This window comes from Myxine glutinosa, chromosome 2 (assembly GCF_964187855.1).
Source record: "Myxine glutinosa chromosome 2, kmMyxGlut1.1, whole genome shotgun sequence".
In the NCBI taxonomy this organism is placed as follows: domain Eukaryota; kingdom Metazoa; phylum Chordata; class Myxini; order Myxiniformes; family Myxinidae; genus Myxine; species Myxine glutinosa.
The window spans coordinates 153,810,400-153,831,757 of NC_136262.1; the positions used below are offsets into that span (position 1 = coordinate 153,810,400).

The window sequence follows — 21,358 nt, forward strand, 5'->3', positions numbered from 1 at the left end:
GATTTTTTATTGATAAAAATCAATCCAACCAATGATTACATCTTGCCTTTCCGCTGTGCGATTGTAATTGTTGTGGCTTTGTGGGCCATTGTTCACCCAAAACTATTGTGCATTATTCTTTGTCGGCCAGACACATCCCAATGAGTGCCTTGGAATAGGCTGGTTTAGGGGGGTACCTATAACCTATCTTCATCTTGACGATATTAAATGAAGGATGTTGGCAAGATTGGCGAAGTGGTGGTTTTCAGGCGAGTGGGCAGTGTTAGGACCAGTGGCCAACGCTTGCGGGTAAAGAAGTTGAGAGTTAGAAGTTTATGGCAGTTTTAAGGTCGGGGTCTTTCAGTCGGAGAGTGGTGGTTAATGCGTGGAGTGGTCTTCAGGAAAGGTAGTGGTAGTGGAGGGGGTGGATAGGTTTAAATAGGATTTGGATAGGTACCTAAATGCATTGGACCTCAAGGGGCATGGGGATATCGGTGTGTGAGGATGGTAGGTATAGCTTGTATGAAAGTAGGTAACAGTACTGGCATTGGTGTAGCACAGGTGTGATGCACAGACTGTTTTCCTCCTGCGCCAATGCTCCTTGTGTGTATCCTTGCGCGTATGACGTGGAGCTGCGAAAAAGCATATTAAGCTGGCCCACATTTTACTAGGTCATTCGGTTAGCTCTTTCATCAGGAGTTAATGAGACCACAAGGGATTTGATTGTGCTGGAATTCATGGAACATGGTGCATGATTGGCGAATGCATCTCCTTGTTGATTCGATTTATCTGGGTCAGAGGCTGTTGATTCTTAATGATGAAGACGGTATGCCGTGCACGTTGGAATGAATTTGGCCGGAAAGCAATAATGCGCGTCAAGTTTGTGGCATTTATTTGGTGAAGCGCTGTGTTGAAGTATGTATAGCATGACTAATTAAATATACCATCTTAGTAATATGATTAATGGCGGGACTCTGTGATTGCATCCCCCATAGGAAGGCCGGGGTATGCCAGACAGGACAGACCGTTCGACCCTTAAATCTGGTGCCAACAGTGTTGCTTTTGTTGTGCTCGATCGTACAGCGTGTTTGACAGTTCCTCACAGTTTTGCTAATAATAGTGGCGAATGGGGGTTGAGGAACAGCATCGGGATGAGTACCGAACTGGTTGTCCTCCTCCTTCCCCGACGTCGCCCGCGTTCATGGAAACGTTCGCCGTGTGCGACTGGATCTCGGCTGTTTGAGCTCAGAAGGGAAGGGCGGTGCTCTAAGGCTTTGGCGAGCAGTGTGTGGGGGCAGAGGGAAGGAGGAGCGAGTGTAGGCTTCTCAGCGTGCGGTGCCGCAGCCTTTCTGGTCAGGGACTGCGCCTAGACCGGGAGTGCACCCGACCTCCCGCCTGGGATCCACCCCCTTCCCGATAATGCAAACGAACACCCATTCGAGTGGTGTCGAGTCGGTGGCGCAGTGAAAGGGAGACTGACCAGGCTTGCGATCTGCGGGGAAAGGATTGCCTGAAGAAGAAGACTAGGAATAGCAGCACGGGGAATCCCTCCGGGCTCGACAGGTCTGGGGGAAGTCCAGGCGAATGTCGAGCTTGTGGTGCCCGTGCCCGTGATGTGGGCATCCGGGCGCTCGATCGCCTCCGCACTGCTACCAGTTATTAAGGGGGTGTTCGGCCGCCCGGTGTGAGTCCAGAGCCATGAAGCGCTTCTTCTTCTGCAGATCCTCAAAGGAGGTACGCGCAGTGTCAGTTCAAGGGTTCCAAGACCTGTCTTCGTCGACCTGTTTGAATGTATTAATGCGTCTAGCCACCGCACGCGTTTTTGAATGTACATCGTTATGCACCTGTGGTGCTCACCTGCTTTGAGCAACAATTTTACCTGCATGTCACGCTCATAGTTGTCCTCTGCATGCACATAATTAGTGATAATGATGAAGTTTCGCATTCATTAGTGCAGTAGTTCATTATTACCTCTGCCACCGAAGGTGGATGGTTTGATTTGCAAATGTTGCTCTATATTCACACCGCACGTTCCGATCTTCGTTGAATGACATTGTTCGCTGAGGGTCTACTGGTGAAACTATCGGGATTGCAGGAAGGTCTCGGAGGTTCCACCACATTCATAACCATCAAAGATCCCACCGTGCACACTCACACACGCGGGCCGAGGTTCGCGAGTGCGCGAATGTGTTCGGCTCTACCTGTGCAATCTGTCATTAAAATCTACCTTTCTATAAGGATCATCAATTTGTTAAGGATTACAAGTGTGTTGTACATCGTACAACCTCCTCTTCCCTCACTCTTCCCCACCCACTACCACTCCTACTCACCCTCTTCGTTAAAAGAGGTACCATCCTCCACTCTCACCCCATTCTCCCCCCCTCCTCTTACTACCCCTCACTCTTCCCCTCTCCCCCTCCCCTCAATCTCCCCCTCCCCTCCATCTCCCCCTCCCCCTCCTCTCCATCTCCCCCACCATTCCTTCCAATCTCCCAATATTCTCACCGAAAATAAAGGTCTTGAAGATTAATTATATATTACGATAGTGTGCTCATAAAAGTGCATGATTCTTTCTTATTTAACCCCCCTGTCGCACCTGTTGTTAAACTCCTCCTTTACATCTCCCAGATGCAAATTTTAGATGTTTTTAAAATCAGAAGCGCTTATGAATATTTCTCCCATTGCAGGTTTTGTCAGTTACTGGGACGACGCACACTAAGTTGATTGCATTTGATTAATACTATTAATGCCATTCACAGATGCTGTACATTCAGGATTTGCATTGCAATTATAATGGCCTGATGGGGCTTCCAATATTATTTGATTGTGCAGGAACTTTCTGGACTCATCAACTTTTCTGGTTATACTGGGTGGTTTGCCATTGCTTTCCCAGTTTGTCCATGCTCTATCCTTTTGCATTCTGAACGTCTAGCAAGGAAGCAGCATGTACCATTTTTAAAGTCGTTGGTGTGACTCAGACTGGGTTTGAACCATTGACCCCCCCAGACTCAAAGAGCAGACCCTTCTAACCTTTACAGAGGCTTATAAGGTTGTGCGCCTTTCTGTCTACACTGTCGCTGATGACTCGCCAACAAGCGATGAAACCGGTCCGGCGGATGAGGGGGGCATGCAGCATTGGCATTCTCATGTATGTAACTATACTCGCCCGGTGCGAGTCCAGAGGAACTTGGGTAGACTCATGGTAGTCTGCAGCCGTGGAGGAACTTGGGTCGAGTTTGAAACGGCAAAGGGCTTACCTTGTGTAGCTTTTCTTTGTTGCTTTGTGATACAAGATTTGGTGGTGTAATGGTTAGAGTGTCTGCTCTGAGACTGGGAGGCCGGTGGTTCAAACCCTGGCCAGGCACGGACAAACAAGGCTGGGAAGGCAATGGCAAACAACCTAATAATATATAACCCTTGCCAAGAAATGGCTTGCTTGCGATCGGTTTGAGTAATGAAATAAAAGTGACATTTTAATGGCAAATGAGATTATAAAAATGCATCCTCTTGCATGCTTTGACTGTCACGTGTCATGGGTACAGGAATGGAACAAGCACGATGAGCGGTTACTGCAGGCCGTCGAGGGGCAAGATGCTGAGCGTGTTGCCACTGCCATCCAGAAGAAGGGTGCATCGCCCAGCAAGCTCGATGGGGAAGGCCGCTCTGCGTGAGTTCAAAATGTATTCCTGATGCTTGTGATCTCTTCGATCCAAATGCTGCTCTCTCAGGGAGATCCCTAATAGTTGCACAAGACGTTGCGTTGAGTGGGCCTGATCACCCTGACATGAATTTGCACATTAATTAACTTTGTGAATTAATGGAATGCCTCTCTCCTCTCCTCTCCTCCACTCCCCCACACTACCCCACACTCCCCCACACCTGCTCTGATGTTGTGTGACAAGGAAACTTACTGTACACAGAGGAGGAGGCGGTTTGGCCCAGAATTCCTGCCGTTTATCCACAGCCCATTAACATAGTTTGTCAATTTACTTAATGTTACGTGCTCCTCCCCGACCCCCTGGTCACGGTGTACCTCCGAGCCCCGAAAGGAGTCACGGCAGAAAAATATGTTATCCTGTGTCAAAAATCAATGGTGAAACCACACCAATTGCAAATAATACAAACACCAATAATACAAACAAATATTGTATTAAAAATCACACAAGAATAACAGTACAATAATAATAGGAATCAAGAGTACAATCAATATATCTCCTATGATGGTATCATCAGCTAGTACAAGGTAACTCACTGTGCTCCAAGTGAGTGGAAAAACAACATTCCCCAATGTCTCTATATTCCCGACTTCGAGCTCAGAGCCGATCCCCTCCAGTGATCATCGGAACGATGTTGAATCGAAACCAGAATCTCGTTCAGATGACAGGCACAGTCACGCCGCCCAAAACGGCACAAAGGCGCACGCGGCCAAAGCGGAGAAAAGGGTCACGCAGTTGAAGCGGCACAAAGGCGCACTCACGGCGACTGGGAAATCCAAAGGCACCCTCCAGGTATGAACCTTCACTGTTCACAGTCGGCGAGCCGCAAAGTAATCGTCAAAAGCCTTGGTGCACACACACACCATAGATATGTCTGAAAGCGGTGGAAACAGCTGACGAAGCAAGGAAAGTTTGCTCGACGCGCGAGTCAAAATGGCTGACGGCTCGCCCTCGAGTCGCAATGACCCGGCGATGATTCTTCGGAATCTAACGCCAAACCTGACACGCAGGATGATCAGTCACAGCGATAACAACTTTATCGCAGGAATCCTTTTTCCCAGGAAACCCAAAGTATGTGACTCTTGCTCGACAACGTTCGATCCAGAACGCAAAGCAACCCGCTTCTTCTCCGACTTTTCGCTCCGCCCCCTTTTTTTTGTCCTTCCGCTTCGTCGTCGTCCGGTTCCGGTTTCATTCAAAACATTAACCTTTTTACCTTTTGACAACAATAACCGTCATTTCCCTCAAACCACAACAATAATAATACATGGAACCAGAAATGTTTCAAGTGGATGAAAACCACAACAACGGAAGTGATGAATCCGTAACATTAATCTTCAATTATCTATATAACAATAATTCGCTTGTTCGACCGACCGTTTGTCTGTCTGTCTGTGTGTTACATTCCGTTCCTCCCATTGGTTGGACAGTTCACCTGACTCCACCCATAATTTCAACCGAATGAACAATCGTACAGTCACCATCTTGGTACTTGTTGTAATCTTTTGAGCTGTCATATTCACAATCGCCATTCCCTCCCTACAAGTTTTCCCTTCAGTGCAAAATGACCAAAGCGACAGTTAAAAGGATTCCGATAGGCATCACAGGCCTTGTGAAGATGGGCCTCAGCGATTGAGACAGCGGTCTGTTGACTTATACACAACCCAAATAACTATGTGATATTCTCTCAAGCAGGGCTTAAACCCATGTCATTATAAAGGTATTTGTCTGAGGTTATTATTTACTATTAATAGTGTATATACTGTATATGTATCAGGAATAACATAATTGGTTTCGCTCATTTATTGGCACAATTAACCTGCTCATGGTCACATATATTTTAAGCATATCTTGTGGGATTGAGTTGGACAAACGACTGTGATGGGCCATGACTTGTCGGAGCTGTTTCTGTGAAATCGATGATAGCATGATAGGGGAGGGGAAAGCGTTAAATATTCCGCTGTTTCGATGTGGGAATCGCCGATTGATTTTATGAGCGGGAGGAGGGTGAGGAAGGGAGGACAGATTTGCAGTTGGGAAGGAGGGGAGCAAAGAATGGACAGAGTTGGGAGGTGGAGGATTTATGGTGGGAGTGGGATGTGGGGGGAAGGTGAGGAGAGGGAGGGGGCGGGAAGGGGAGGGTTGATGAGTTGTGGTTGTGAAAGGGGAGGGGGAAGGGATGGGGAGGAAGTTTCAAAGCTTGAAGTGGTGATGAAATTGATGCCTTGGTTTGGCAAGCAGAGGGCTTGGAGTTGGGGCTGGGAGGTGGAGGTTGAGGACTTGGGTTGGGAGAGGGGGATGGGATGGGGAAGGAGGGGTGAGAGGAAAGAATGGGACAGAATTGCGAGGGGGAGGTTGAAACTTTGGGGGAGGGGGTTGAAGACTTTTAGTGAGGTTGGGGGGGTTGAGGAGTTGTGGTGCGGTAGAGGTTTGAAGGCTTAGGGTGGAGAGGGGATTGACGCCTTAGGGTTGGGAGGCGGAGGGTCAGAATTTGGGGTTGGGAGGCATAGGTTGAGGCCTTGGGGTTTGTGAGGGGAGAGGAGGATTGGGAGAGTTGAGCACTTGAAGTCACATTTTACATTGAGCAGATGATCCGTGGTTCCCCCCTAGTACCTCCGCCACCGAAGGTGGATGGAGGATATGTTATCACCCCTGTCGGTTTGTTACTTGTAAAATCTAAATTTTTTCAAGTACATTGGTCGGTTGCGTTTGCTATTATTTGGCCCAAAAAAATTTTTTGGCCAAGTATGTTGATCACTCCGGTTTGTGTGTTTGTCGATCCGCACACTTATACTTGTCTACAGGTCACAATTTAAAACCGATCTTCACGAAGCTTCACCAAATGGTGGAGTTGGTGGGTCCAACAAAATCCTATATATATATTTTTTTAGGTCAAAAGGTCAACATCGGCCAAAGGTCAACCACTTTTCTTCAAATTTCTAAAATCCTCAATTTTCATCCCATTAACTTCAAATTTGAAGACGATTTTCATATCGGCGAACTGAATTCAACCAACAACTATTTTTGAGATCAACTTCGGTCACAAGGTCACCATATGGATAGGCCAAACGTCAACCACTTTTTTCAAGTTTCTAAAATCCTCAATTTTTATCCGATTGACTTGAAATTTGAACAAGTGAATAAAGAAAATTTATGCTAAATTAAAAAGGTAATGTAGGGATGATAAACTACAGTCTAAAAAAGGTTCTAAACAAGATAGAGATGATGTTGGTTCAGAGAGTAGCTAACAGTATTGCTATCACATAACAATCCCGACATCACTGCCTCATTTACACTTCATCAGTTATTGCTTCAAGCTTCTACAAACACTCCACTGGTTACACCAGTACTTGATTACTCCTGTAGTGTAGCCACATACTGAGACTGTACAAATTAGCAGCCCAAGTACAATGTTATAATATCAGTACATGATCATCAACTTCTTACAAACTGCATGAACATCTCTAATAACAGGATTCTATAATTATCTACATTTGTGATTTGTTACTCTAAGTTGATAAAAAAGAAAAGTAGGAAAGACAACTGAAGCTGAAAGAAGTCCCTGAAATTATATAGGAGCTTCTTATACTTGTATGCAGAAATGAAATATAGGAGCTTCTAATACTTCTAGCTCGGCCTAGCCCAAGACAATAGTCTGGAGGCAGTGATGTCGGGATTGTTATGTGATGGCAATACTGTTAGCTACTCTCTAAACCAACATCATCCTTATCTTGTTTAGGACCTTTTTTAGACTGTAGTTTGTCATCCCTACATTGCCTTTTTAATTTAGCATAAATTTTTTTCCCCCCTTTTTTCTGTACTTTTTTTACAATGTGGAATAACACAATGGTATATGGTACTCAGAGGATACCCAATCTTGGAGCAAAAGTGTCAAGATATCTTAGTCAGCAATGTCAAACACTGCACATGTTCCTATATTGTCTTACGTAACCCTGACTGTATGTTGCAGCTCTGTCTTATTGCTCGTTTCTCAAAGAGTAATGTCTTCATCCAGCCTCATGCCACACAAGGACCTGCACTTAGAAACGGCCAAAATAGTTACTGTGGATTTGCAGTCGACAGATCAACATCAAAGTGATCATGCTGCAGCCTGATGTACATAGCCATCTCCGTGACATTTTCATGCAAACTTTCGTCAACATGCATCGGGGAGTACCTTACCCAATCCATACTCTCGCTGTTGTACACATACACTGGGGTATTCAGCAAATGTGCGAGAGTAAGAATTTCGTTTTCTGTACCCCAAGCACCTGCACTGTCCATACGAGAAGCTCTCATGTAGGCTTCAACACAGGACACACCAGTGGAAAGTATGAAAGGCTCAATATCAGACAAGTGTGTAAAATTTTTCATACCTCACGCATGGGTTTTTCAAAGTCAGACTTGAACTCTAATATTGTGGAAACTTCTGACTCGGTAAGCGGTTTGCACTTGCTAGAGCACTTCCAAATACGATCGCCTTCTTCCTTTGTGCCATCGGCAGACTCATATGCTGGCCTACACGAGAGCCATTCTGATCAATATTGTTATCAACAGTATTACCTTCCACATTAAACAGGTAGGCTGCCTCATAAAAGAATGGCTCATTATGAGCACAGTGCAAACTCTCACCAAAGTCTCCCCTTTCTTTTATCTCAAGGCTACATTTATTGACCTGATAACCTGAAGCAAGACCCCAGCATACTGCTTACGCATCTGAAGGGCCTTGTTTACCAATCTCTTAGCTGCTAGAGATGACACAGCTTTCTTACAAGAGTAACTAGTCATTGTTTTGGATATATTTGGGTGCTTCTTTTTGAAAGCTTTGACTAAAGCTTCAGCATTGCAAAGTAGTTTCTTGCTCACCTCAAGAACATACTGATGCTTTGCATAAGGCTTAGGTTCAGCTAGTTCATACCTCCGCCTCATGTCTGCACAACGCTGGGCTCTGATCTTCGTGTGACATATCCGAGCACACTTTAGAATAGACTTGGCCTTCTTTAGATAGTGTGCACGACGAGCAGCTAGTTCTTTATGTCTGTGAGTACTGTAATACACATGACGAACAGCTTTTATTATATTGCTGTGAGCAATGTAGTGTCTTTTAAAAGCAGCTTTGAGCTCGTCTCTGTGAGCACTTTAAGCAGCTTTGAGCTCGTATCTGTGAGCACTATTGTACTCACTACACGCAGCTTTGAGCTCGTCTCTGTGAGCACTATTGTACTCACTACAAGCAGCTTTGAGCTCGTATCTGTGAGCACTATTGTACTCACTACAAGCAGCTTTGAGCTCGTCTCTGTGAGCACTATTGTACTCACTACAAGCAGCTTTGAGCTCGTATCTGTGAGCACTATTGTACTCACTACAAGCAGCTTTGAGCTCGTCTCTGTGAGCACTATTGTACTCACTACAAGCAGCTTTGAGTTCGTATCTGTGAGCACTATTGTACTCACTACAAGCAGCTTTGAGCTCGTCTCTGTGAGCACTATTGTATTTATTGAAAGCAGCTTTGAGCTCGCCTCTGTGAGCACTATTGTACTCACTACAATCAGATTTGAGTTTGTATCTGTGAGCACTATTGTATTTATTGAAAGCAGCTTTGCGCTTTACAGAGCCCACTGCATAGCTAGCTTTAGAGGAAGCCTTTTTCTCCTCACTTTCAGAGGTACTTGTCACGTGCCCGTGATAAAATTATCTGCTTGTTATTTGCATAATATTTTATATTTTGAGTTGTTTTCTTTTGCCGAGCAGAAGGCATGTTGGAGGTAGATACTGTAGCGGTTCTTTCCCTTTGATAGACCGGATAACATCCGTTCACTCCTCAAATGTAACTGGTGTGGTTTGAAGGTTTCCCTCCAACCAATAGGGTGGGGACAGAGGGGAGGGGCGGAGCCTCTCGGGAGGAATTTATGCACGGCTGGACGTGAAAGACACTTTCGTGGTTTTTACTGTTTTGCTTACTACTTGGTGTCAATAAAACATATTATACACTCGAACTGCAAGTGTCCTCGATAAACTACCATGAGAGGATGAAAAGATACTCCAACTTTCGTTTTGTATCAATGGGTGGGGCCAACATTTTATATCCGCGTCATCCCGACGTTTGTACGTAGAGTCGAGAGTGCCAGCGCACCCTCTGATAATAGTTTTGTAAAATTAACTTCAATGAAGAACTTTATCAAAATAAGATAAAAGTACTTGTCTGTAGTATCCAAATCTTGGTTCTGAGAAATCAGAAGACCTCGGTAATAGTCGAGTAGATTCTCACCAGACAAATACAGTCACTATAAATCATCAGAAAGACGTTAGTCAAACACACTGTACACGTGACACGCTTTCTTATCTGCACATGCGCATAGCAAGGTTCAGGGTTGAGCGAGTGGGGAAACTCAGATCTTTATATTTAAATATCAATTCATTGACCACTGCAGTCGATGCAGTATGCCAAAACAAAGATGAAACTGTTCTATAAGAAGGCCTCAGTGATGCACTGACATAGCGAATCTGCCGCCGAGAACCCGTGACTGGAGGGTTCGTGATCACGTGTCCCGTGTGCGGTGTATAGCACTGGTACCTCACTATTATTTTATTTTCATAAATGTGAGGATGAAAAACAAGGCATTTCCCGAGACATGATATTTCTGATGATGTTATTTGATGCCACATAACATTATCACGCATAACGCCGACACTGAGGCAAATGTGTCTAGCGGCTCTGCCCCCATCAAGCTGATTGACAGTCATAGCCACGCCTACTCCAGTCCCAATTCTTTTACATAGGAATGTCGTTTTCTGTACATTTCGAGGAATCCTTTCAATCTACGAGAATTATAATACCAAAGGATGTTGCAGGAAGTAAAACTCTGTCAAATGGTAACAGTGTGGCGGACACGAAAGCCCACTGGCGTGGTGACATCATTCCGCGCACCAAGTGGGCGGCGGCCACGCCGGAGGGGTAGGCGTGGCCTGAGGATATACACGGGGCGCGCAGCCCGGAGCGCGCTAGTGTTACAGTGAGCTCCTGAAATAAAGACGCTTATAAGTTACTGCTTGTCCGCTTCCTCCTTGCTCGCAAGCAGCACGCGTAACGCCGCGCTTTAACAGCATCATTGCCATTGATAGAGGCAGCTCGGAAATATGCCGTCTGAGGAAGATTATTATTATTATTATGAACAAGAAAGTGAATTCCTGGGTTTGACCAATCTCGTTTTTTTTGCTTTATTTGGCTTTTGCCTTGGTCTGGAGAACTGAAAAGTGATCCCTACCTCGACAGTCAGCTGAGCAGACCAGGTAGGCTCTCATATGTAGCCTAAGCGAGTTTTTAAAGAAGATACTCCAACTTTCGTTTTGTATGTAGCAGATGGGAGCGACATTTTTTTCCACGCCATCCCTACATAGAGAGTATTAGCATACTCTCTGATAGGATTTTCATATCAGCTAACTGAATTCAACTACCAACTATTTTTGAGATCAACATTGGCTAAAGGTCAACATAGGCTGAAAGGCCAACCAACAACCTTTTCAAATCTCTAAAATCCTCCATTTTTAGTCAATTGACTTGAAATTTGAATAGGGTTTTCATAACAGTGAACTGAATTCAACCACCGACTATTTTTGAGATCAACATAGGTCATAAGGTCAACATAGGCCAAATATCAACCACTTTTCTCAAATTTCTAAAATCCTCAATTTTCATCCGATTAACTTAAAATTTGAAGACGATTTGCATATCAGGTCACTGAATTCAACCACCAATTATATTTGAGGTCTAAAGGATGCTCTACTGAGTGCCATTCTACTTTTTTCTATTTTGCCAAGTGTCACTCCATGAGTGATTTTTTTATTCTGTCTGTCTGTTTCTGTCTGCCTGTCTTTTTGTCACTCACCTACAGGTGACATTATTCGAAACCGATCATCGTGAAACTTCACCAAGTTGTAGAGGTCGTCACAATTGAGAACGTCTTGATTTTGAGGTCAAAGGTCAAATGTCACTTGGAGGTTAAATTTCTAAAATCGCCATTTTTCATCCGATTGACTTGAAAATTGAACAGCATTTGTATATTGAATCATTAAATTGGCAAAACAGCTATTTTTGAGGTCAAAAGGTCAAAGGTCAACCCAAGGCCAAACTTCTAAAATCATCAATTTTCATCTTAAAAAAAAAAGAATCAATATTCATCCGATTGACTTGAAAATTTAACAGCTTTTTCATAATCCCTCACTGAATTGGTAAACCAACTATTCAAATGTCAACTCAAGGTCAAACTTCTAAAATCATCAATTTTTATCTGAAAAATAATCACTTTTCATCCTAGTGACCCGAGCTTTGATCAAGATCGTCAATTTTATTCTTAGAATTTGATGAATCAATGGCAACATTTTTTGGGGGGAGGGAGGGGTGGATTTTGCAAGTATCGAACTCTGCATGACGTCTTCTTGTTTGTCTATTTGTCTGTGAACAAGATATCTCAAAATGTTGTGGATGGATTCGGACGAAATTTGGCGGAGAGGTAGCGTATGTGACACGGACGAATCGATTACATTTTGGCGAAGATCCGGATTCGGATCCGGCTAGTAGAACTTTTAAAGTGATTCTTCACCATTGAGTGAAAGGGCCAAAAACGATATATAGCAGGATATCTCAAAAAGTTGTGGACGGATTTGGATGAAACTTGGAGATGTTGTGTGGCTCACAAGGAAGAATTGATTTGATTTTGGTGAAGATCTGAATATGGATTCGGAGACGAGAATTATTTAAACTTTAAGTGATTCTTCACCATTGAGTGAAAGGGCTAAAACTGTCATATAGCACGATATCTAAAAAAGTTATGGATGGACTTGGACAAAACTTGGTGGACAGGTTGGGTGTGAGAAAGGACGAATCGATTCTAGTTTGCTGAAGATCTGAATATGGATTCGGATACGAGAATTATTTAATTGTTAATATTACTACACATAATTTTGTTTGATTCTCATGTAAAATATTACTATGTATCATTTTGTGTGATTCTCACGTGAAATATTACTATGTATCATTTTGTGTGATTCTCACGTGAAATATTACTATATATAATTTTGTGTGATTCTCACGTGAAATATTACTATATATAATTTCATGTGATTCGTATGTGAAATATTACTATATATAATTTTGTGAGATTCTCACGTGAAATATTACTATATATAATTTTGTGTGATTCTCACGTGAAATATTACTATATATAATTTTGTGTGATTCTCACGTGAAATATTACTATATATAATTTCATGTGATTCGTATGTGAAATATTACTATATATAATTTTGTGTGCTTCTCACGTGAAATATTACTATTTTTTTTTGTGATCTTTCACTTGTCCTAATGTGTTTCTGGTGTTGTAGAATAATAAATGTTTGAATCTGTTTGAATTGAATTTGAATAAATGTTTGAAAACTGTTTGAATCACTACATCAAGCTCTCATTCCTGCTTCTTCTTCTTCAATGCCCAAAAGAGGACTTATAAAACAGGCATCTTTGAGATTCAACGGACATTCATTTTTGGTCCAATTAAATTCATGATCAGCTTTCCAACATGAACGTTTTTATTATTCTACAACAACAGGAACCGCTGAAGCTCGGATGTGCTTCTTCTTCTTTTCCGCGTGACACACACACACACACACAAACACACACACACACACACATCTCCTTTTAGTAATAAATTATTGTAGACTTTCCCAATTTTATAAGGACAGTAAATCGGTGATGTGGTTGAATTTAATTTTGTGTTGAAGGTTGATGAAGGAGTTTCTTCAACTACAGTGTCATATGCAAGCAAGACATGATACTACATATGTGCACCTCGTACTTTGACATGCGTAGCAGGTATATCAATAAATAATGCACATATTAACACAGGATGTGGTATATTTGAACCTGGGGTCCCAGGATGTTGCGCTGGGTGCTCAGATGGAAACACTAAACAGGCTGAGCCAAATGTCAATAACCTTGATTGTCCTTTTAATTGTTGCTATCGATTTTTTCATTTGTGTTTTGTCGTTGCATGTCGTTGAATGAATGAATGAATGAATGATCCATTGTGTTATGATCCATTGTGATCCAGTGTTAAGGCCATTTTTCCCCGCTAGAGCGGAGGTTAGCCTTGTGGACCCCATGCCCTCATGGTTCCCTTTTTGAGGCAATGTTTTTTTCTTTTGGTTATGGCCGGATGCCCTTCCTGGCACCAACCCTGTTATTGCGACACACAGGGAATTACCAGTGAACTGGTGCTCAATTTGCCGACCTCGGAAGGATGACGGGCTGAGTCAACCCCCCTGGCGTTAATTCAGCAATCGACCGGGAGTCGAACCCAGGATCCTAGGATCCTAAGCCGGCACCCTAACCGCTGAACCCAGGATCCTAGGATCCTAAGCCGGCACCCTAACCGCTGAACCCAGGATCCTAGGATCCCAAGCCGGCACCCTAACCGCTGAACCCAGGATCCTAGGATCCCAAGCCGGCACCCTAACCGCTGAACCCAGGATCCTAGGATCCCAAGCCGGCACCCTAACCGCTAAGCTTATCAGGTGAAAGCTCAGGTGAAAGCCGTGAGCAAAAATAAATAAATAAATTGCAGGTCGGACATGCTGCAACCTCTTGTTGTGGTGGCTTGAGATCAGTATTTTCGAAGGATTTCTGCCAAGTCCTTTCTGCTGATGTGAAAATAGGGGTGATTCAGGGTTCATGAGGACAACAGTGTCAAACAAACACTGGAACTGCGAGAGTACATCTTGGTGCCAGTTGATAACCACTCCGTACTATGTTGCTGCCCTATCCATAAGCTATAACACCGTATCAACCCCCAGCTATAACACCGTATAGCTCATAACATGCGTTTGCTCCACTCAGTGCATGGTCGAGTCATCCATGCCTTTCTTTTCTCTCCATGTAGATTCCACGTGGCTGCTGCCAAAGGCCATGAGGGGTGTCTCTCCGTCATCTTGGAACATAGCGTCGATACTTCCATCACGGATGCTTCTGGTAAGAAAAAATTCAAAATAATAATTTTGAGTGTGTGCACAATCATGTTTTGTTAATTCTCTACAATAGAGTTATGTTTCCGATAGAATAGTCCTAACTGTATTTTGGAACTGTTTTCATATGCTTAACTAAGCTTGTATGTATAGTTAAAAAAAATAATTATTTAGGGGAATTGCCCCAAACAAGGCGTAAAGCCACTCTAGGTAAGGGGCCAAGGAAGAAGTGCAAGAACAATAGTAGTTTTACTCTTCAACATTTTGTCTGCCATTGCACACGAATTTTGTTCAGTCAAAAATGAGGTCCTCAGCTGCACATGCTGACGCAAGTATGCGCACCGCCGTGGGGAAGAAGGTGAAACGCGTTCCAGGTGCGAAAGCAAGATAGTGTAGAGCCAGTATCGAGAGTCGTCTCGTTTGCCTCGAAGAGGGGCTCACGCCTGTAACGTCGCTTCACCTTATTACCCTCGCCAAAGGAGAGGCTATTACATTTGAGTCCGTTTGTCTGTTTGTCTGTCTGTCTGTCTCTCTGTTTGTTTGTCTGTCTGTCCACACAGAATAAATATGATTTTCTCTGCAACCGATGGTCCGATTGACAGGAAATTTTCACCATAGATGCAACTCCACCTGTATAATTTTTTAAATGATAATTATGACGTCATATCTCACGTGGTACAGGCGCCATCTTGGAAAAACTGAAAAACTTTGCACCTCTATATATCCGAAAGCGCTGCATAGAAATAGAAAAAAAATTGAGACATGGCTCATTGCAAAGAACTCTCCATGTGGAATAACATATGTTAATAATGATGTCATAGGTGCGCCTCCATTATGACGTCATAATTTGGCAAGTACAAAACTTCATCCGATCAAGATGAAATTTGTTGAGCGGCATCTAGGGATAGATTGGTGGAGAAATAAAAATGATAACGTCATAAGTCATGTGGTTCGGCCACCATCTTAGAAAAAGCGAAAAACGTTGCACCTCTATAACTCCGAAAGGACTGCATAGAAAAAATTGTGACATGGCTCATTGTAAAGAACTCTCTATGGGGAATAACATATGTGAATGATGATGTCATAGGTGCCTCCATTATGACGTCATAATTCGACAAGTACAAAACCTCATCCGATGAAGATGAAATTTGTTGAGCATCATCTAGGGATAAATTGGTGCAGAAAAGAAATAATGATGACGTCATCGGTCACGTGGCTTGGCCGCCATATTTGCTTTAACACAAAAGCCTTAAAAACCACTAAAACACGTCCTGGCGAGGGTCTGCAATCTCTGTTCTTTCTTGTTTGCCACTGTGATTAGAATGGCTTTCTCAACATTTGGTTGAGAAAATTAAACTTCCTTGTCTTTCGCCGACTCAGACCAACTAATCTTAACAAAGCCTCGTTAATGTTTGCCTCGTTGATCTTGATGGTCCATCTTGCAGCATGTGATTCAATCTGTACACTTTCACACCCACCTCTAAATGATTATTACCACTCCAATGCGGATGTCCTTGACAGGAAATCATCACCACAATGTCCAACCAGTCGGAGGAAAATTTAAATACGCTCGATGTTTTTGTTGACCAGAAATTTCACCATTATTTGATATTCTTCGATCCTCTTCGTTGTCTCACCTTGACACCAGCATTGATATCCAGCATGTGCGTGATTATGGATATTGGTCACAATCACGATAAATGACAAATCAAACTACATTTATTGTGCTGCCTTTTAAAAACAACAATTTTTTTTTTTTTTTTTTTTTTTTTTTTTTTTTGTATACAATATCGAGGCTCGTGAAAGAGCGAACATTAATCACAGAGAAAGACAAACCGACACATAAAACATATAACATAGGGAGCGGTAGACAAGATGGGGAGAGAGGGGGAAGGACACAAACACAACATTTGAGAGCAGGGACCGAGAGACATGGAGACATCGAGAGATCTGAGAGAGGGCGAGGGCTTTGGGGGGGGGGGCGTGGGAAGGGGGCAGTGGGAGAGGTATAAAACATATGGACACTGCCAGGACTTCCAGGAAAGAAGTTGGAATTTCAAACAAGGTGGATCTGGGGTGAATTAGCGGGGGTAGAAAAGATCAAGGTTTTGGATGGGGGAAGATAAGAGATGGTGGTGGACAGCTGTTTTAAAGACCTGGAGGGAGGAGTGGGATTGAAGGGAGTGAGGGAGTTTGTTCCAGAGGCGGGAGAAAAGAGGAATGAAAGAGTGAAGGTGAGCGGAGAGCCGAGATTTCGGCAGTTTAACCATCAGAGGGTTGCTGGCAGATCTTGTGCGACCTGTAGGAATATTTGGGGGACAGAGCACAGAGAGAGCTGGGGGTGCAAGGCCGGAGAGGAGTCGGTAGAAGACAGAAAGACCACCTACCTGCCTGCGGTGAGTGAGTGAAAGGCCCTCAGAGATAGCTTCATCGCGGGAGATTCCAATAATTCTGAAAGCTTTGGTTTCAACAGCGTGAAGCCGAGCTAGGTGTGAGGCAGGAGCACCGGCCCATAGGGGAGAACAGTATTCCATTGAGCTGCGGATGAAAGCCTTGTATGTGGTGAGGAGCTTAGGTGTGCCGAGGAAGGACTTCGCACGACGGAGGATGCCCAGTCGGCGACTGGCTTTGGAGGCCAGCTTGGAAATGTGGTTTTCCCAAGAAAGATCATGGCAGATAGTGAGACCCAAAATCTTGAGCGACAGAACTTCTTGGAGAGGATTGTTGAGAAAGTAGATGGGAGGGTTGTCCAGTCGATCTTTTCGGAGAGACATAGTAAGAGTGTGAGATTTGTCAGGATTGAAAGACATGTTCCACTTGTTTGACCAGTCTGTGATTTTGTCCAGGTCTTCAGAGAGTGAGGAGGCAGCAGACTGCCGATCTGAGGGAAGAGGAATGGAGCGGCAGAGAGTGGAGTCATCAGCAAAGAGATAGAGAGGATTTTCGAGAGAGTCAGAGAGATCATTGATGAAGACCAGAAAAAGCACGGGGCCCAGAACACTGCCTTGGGGAACTCCAGCCTGAACAGGAAGAGGAGATGAGAGAAACCCATTCAGGGCCACACGTTGACGACGACTAGAGAGGAAGTCCGCCAGCCATGCGTGGAGATTTCCATGGATACCAAAAGAGGAGAGTTTGGTGAGCAGAGCGGGGTGCCAGACCGTGTCGAAGGCACGTGATATGTCGAGGGAGACAGCTCTAATTTCCTGTTTGGCATTGAGGACCTCCATCCATTGTTGAGACAGCAGAAGCAGCATGTCCAGAGTAGAGTGACCTGGTCTGAAACCAAATTGATGATCAGAGATCAAGCCATTGGAGAAGAGGAAAGATTTCATATCAGAAGCAATGATGGATTCCATGACTTTGCTGATAATTGGGAGAAGGCTGATTGGTCTGTAGTTGCTAGGATCTGTTTTTGCACCTTTTTTGTGCAAAGCGGTGATGTTGGCTGATTTCCAAGCAGATGGCAGTTGACCTTGAGCAAAAGAGAGGGTGAAGAGAACAGAGAGAGGGTGAGATAGAGCAGCAGAGCAGGATTTTAGGACCCGTGGGCTGATGCCGTCGGGTCCAGTTGCAGAATCAGAGTCGAGGGTTGACAGAAACTTTTCCACCTTGTCAGGAGGAAAGGACACGGAGTCCAGGAGCAGCAGGGTACGACTGGGTATGGTGGGTACAGAGAGGGATGGGTTTGGGACACAAGATTTAGAGGCAAACACAGAGTTGAGGCATTCAGCTTTTTCACGTGCGGAGTCAGCTGTGTAGCCGTTTGAGGTAAGGGAGGGGATGGAGGGGGAACAAACACCAGAAACGGATTTGACCAGACGCCACCAGGATTTGGAAGAGGGAGACAGATAAGAGAGTTCGGTCTTGAGAACGGAGAGATATTGTTTCCTGGCTCTCCTGAGGGTGGACACACACTTGTTTCGGGCTTTGTGAAAGGAAATGAGATTTCCTTCCGTTGGATTTGCTTTCCAGGAGACGAAGGCAAGTTGTTTCTGGGCAACAGCCTCACCACAAGATTCCGTGTACCATGGACGGGAGGAAGGGTATGACAACTGAAGACGAGATGGGATAAATCTGTGCATGAGAGAGAGCAATTTACTTTGGAAGAATTCCCAGGATGAGTTGATGTCAGAGGTGGTAGAGATGGGAGACCAGTCCAGATGATTGATGGCTGCTTGAAGACCGTGCCAGTTGGCCTGAGTGAAATGCCAGACTCGTCGACGCTGAGCAGGCTCCCTGAGGATGGTCAGAGAGATGTCCACTTTAACAAGGACATGATCAGATGTTCCGATCGGAGCAGAAGAAGAGCAGCAGACATTTTCAGGGAAGTTAGTCATAACCAAGTCCAGAAGAGAAGATGTTCCGTTGACTGAGATCCGGGTCGGGAAATTCCAGGTGAAATTTGAAACGTTTACTAAATATTATTGCGATTTTTGAAAGGGAGGCTGTGTGAAATGAGTTGGGTAGGTGACAAGAACAAGCCGATTCGATTTTGGTTCAGGTCTGAATCCAGATGCTGCTTATCAGTGGATACAAAACGTAACCCGTTCAGCCTGGTGGAGGTACGTTCACTACTGAATGTCGTTCTTGTTTCATATAACATGCGTACATGTCTCATATTGTGACATAATGAATGTTATAGGTGTTTTTTTTTTCTCAGGTATGATTATGGTTCAATTTGTACACCTTTGCTGATTCATCCCTGGCTAACAAATGCAGGCCCCTGCACTTAGCAAACAAGAAATTTAGGTTTTTGATTTTGATGGGAACCAATTACTGGCTCATGCTTCATTGGCCTCGATCTGAATCGGTGTCCTACTTGCATGGCACTCATTTGTAACTGAATTGATTTCATTATCTGATTTTCACCTCACGTGCTCTTTCACTCATCGTTATTCAATATTTTGTAATCTCATCTGTCCATGAAATCTTTAATTTTTTTTAGAAACTCCTTTGTGGTTGTGCATGGCTTAAAGTGGTCTCCCCATTCGCTGTCTTGTCTCCCTAAGGCCGCACAGCCTTGCATATGGCTGCAAAGAACGGACACTCGCGGTGTGTTCAGCAGCTTCTGCAGGTGATTTTATTCTGCACCTCACTGGACGGATATAGCGGAAGCAGCAAAGTGGAATCCCGTGTGGAGATGCAATTTGCAGCAATTTCATATATAATTCATGTAGTTTTGGTTCATGTTTTGTGCTCGGTCTCTTCGCAACAACATTGCCAACAGAAGCTGTTTGCTACTCAATATTTATGAGCTTCATAAAATGTATGAGGACAGGAGCGGAATTGATTACGTGATCATCGGTCTTCATTCCTCTCCATTACGTAAGCGTGGCGGTGTGTTTGCTAGTCAAACTTTATTAAAGGGTTGGAAAACTAACTAAGTCTAGTGCTCCATCTGAAGGCCGATTCAGTGCTGCCAAATCAGACTCATGGCAAGAATTACGCTGGATGGTTTGCCTTTGCCTTGAATTTTTGTCTCAAAGATGGTCTCGTGCCCCGAACGTCGCTTCACTTTATTACCCTCGCCTGAGGAGAGAGTATTGCATTTGAGTCCGTTTGTTTGTTTGTTTGTTTCTTTGTTTGTTTGTCTGTTTCTTTGTCTGTTTCTTTGTCCGCACAGAATAAATATGATTTTCTCTGCAACCGTTGTTCCGATTGACAGGAAATTTTCACCGTAGGTACAGCTCTACCTGTAGAATTAAAAAAAATAAAATAATTATGACGTCATAGGTCACGTGTTCGGCCGCCATCTTGGAAAAACCGAAAAACTTTGCACCTTTATATCTCCGAAAGCGCTGAATAGAAAAAATTGAGACATGGCTCATTGTAAAGAACTCTCCATGGGGAATAATATATGTTAATAATGATGTCATAGGTGCCTCCATTATGACGTCATAATTCGATAAGTACAAAACTTCATCCGATCAAGATGAAATTTATTGTTTGTGACTGTGATTATAATGCCTCTCTCAACATTTGGTTGAGAAAATTAAACGTCCTTGTCTTCTGCAGATCGACTCTAATCTTTACAAAGCCTTGTTATCCATTGTTTGACAGGGCATGGATTTAGTCAAGTCAGGTAGTCAGGTAGTCAGGGCAGTGGTAATTATGAAATAATTGTGAAAGTGTAGAAAGAGGTAGTCAGGGCAGGAATTTGGGATTTGATCAAGGTGCCGGCGTTAGCTCGCCCACTCTTCGTGAAGGACAATGTGGGATCTTCAATACCCATCAACTAATGCAAGCAGACGGGACGCCCAGTTTAACATCCATTTGGCAGACAGCACGCATATTGATGTCTCGTCATACCTGTGAGACATACAGACAGCACGCAACATCCGGCCGTACGTCTTCCATTTCACTGTCTGGGCGTGTTGGACTTGTTTTGAAACATTTTTTTTTTCTCCCAGTTTTGCCACATTTCATCAGCAATTAGTTCAAACTTGCTACGTCGAATCATTCACTGCCGAATCCGCAGTGTTTACCCCAATCCTGTCGAAGCCGTCCTGAGACGTGTAAAAAAATTACCTGACCACGTAGATAACGTGCCTTCTTGTTCCATTCCTCATTTTCGAAATGCGGATTGAAATCTAAGTTTATATCATTTTAAATTACCGTATTGAAGGCAGAATATCACATTACATTTT

General features: G+C 43.9%; 1 protein-coding gene across 8 annotated transcripts in view; it reads left to right on the forward strand.

Annotated features, from left to right (window-relative positions):
* LOC137422254 (uncharacterized) overlaps positions 1-21,358 on the forward strand; it is a 305,787-nt gene that overhangs the window by 162,479 nt on the left and 121,950 nt on the right. For 5 of the 8 annotated variants that reach the window (XM_078771835.1, XM_078771837.1, XM_078771840.1 and 2 more), the window contains exons 3-5: positions 3,522-3,646; positions 14,627-14,715; positions 19,721-19,785. In XM_078771835.1, coding sequence (XP_078627961.1) covers positions 3,522-3,646; positions 14,627-14,715; positions 19,721-19,785 — 279 coding nt within the window. Of the gene's footprint in view, positions 1-1,306; positions 1,714-3,521; positions 3,647-14,626; positions 14,716-19,720; positions 19,786-21,358 lie in introns of those variants that run through there. The other 3 variants (XM_078771842.1, XM_078771838.1, XM_078771836.1) reach the window with 3 other exon arrangements.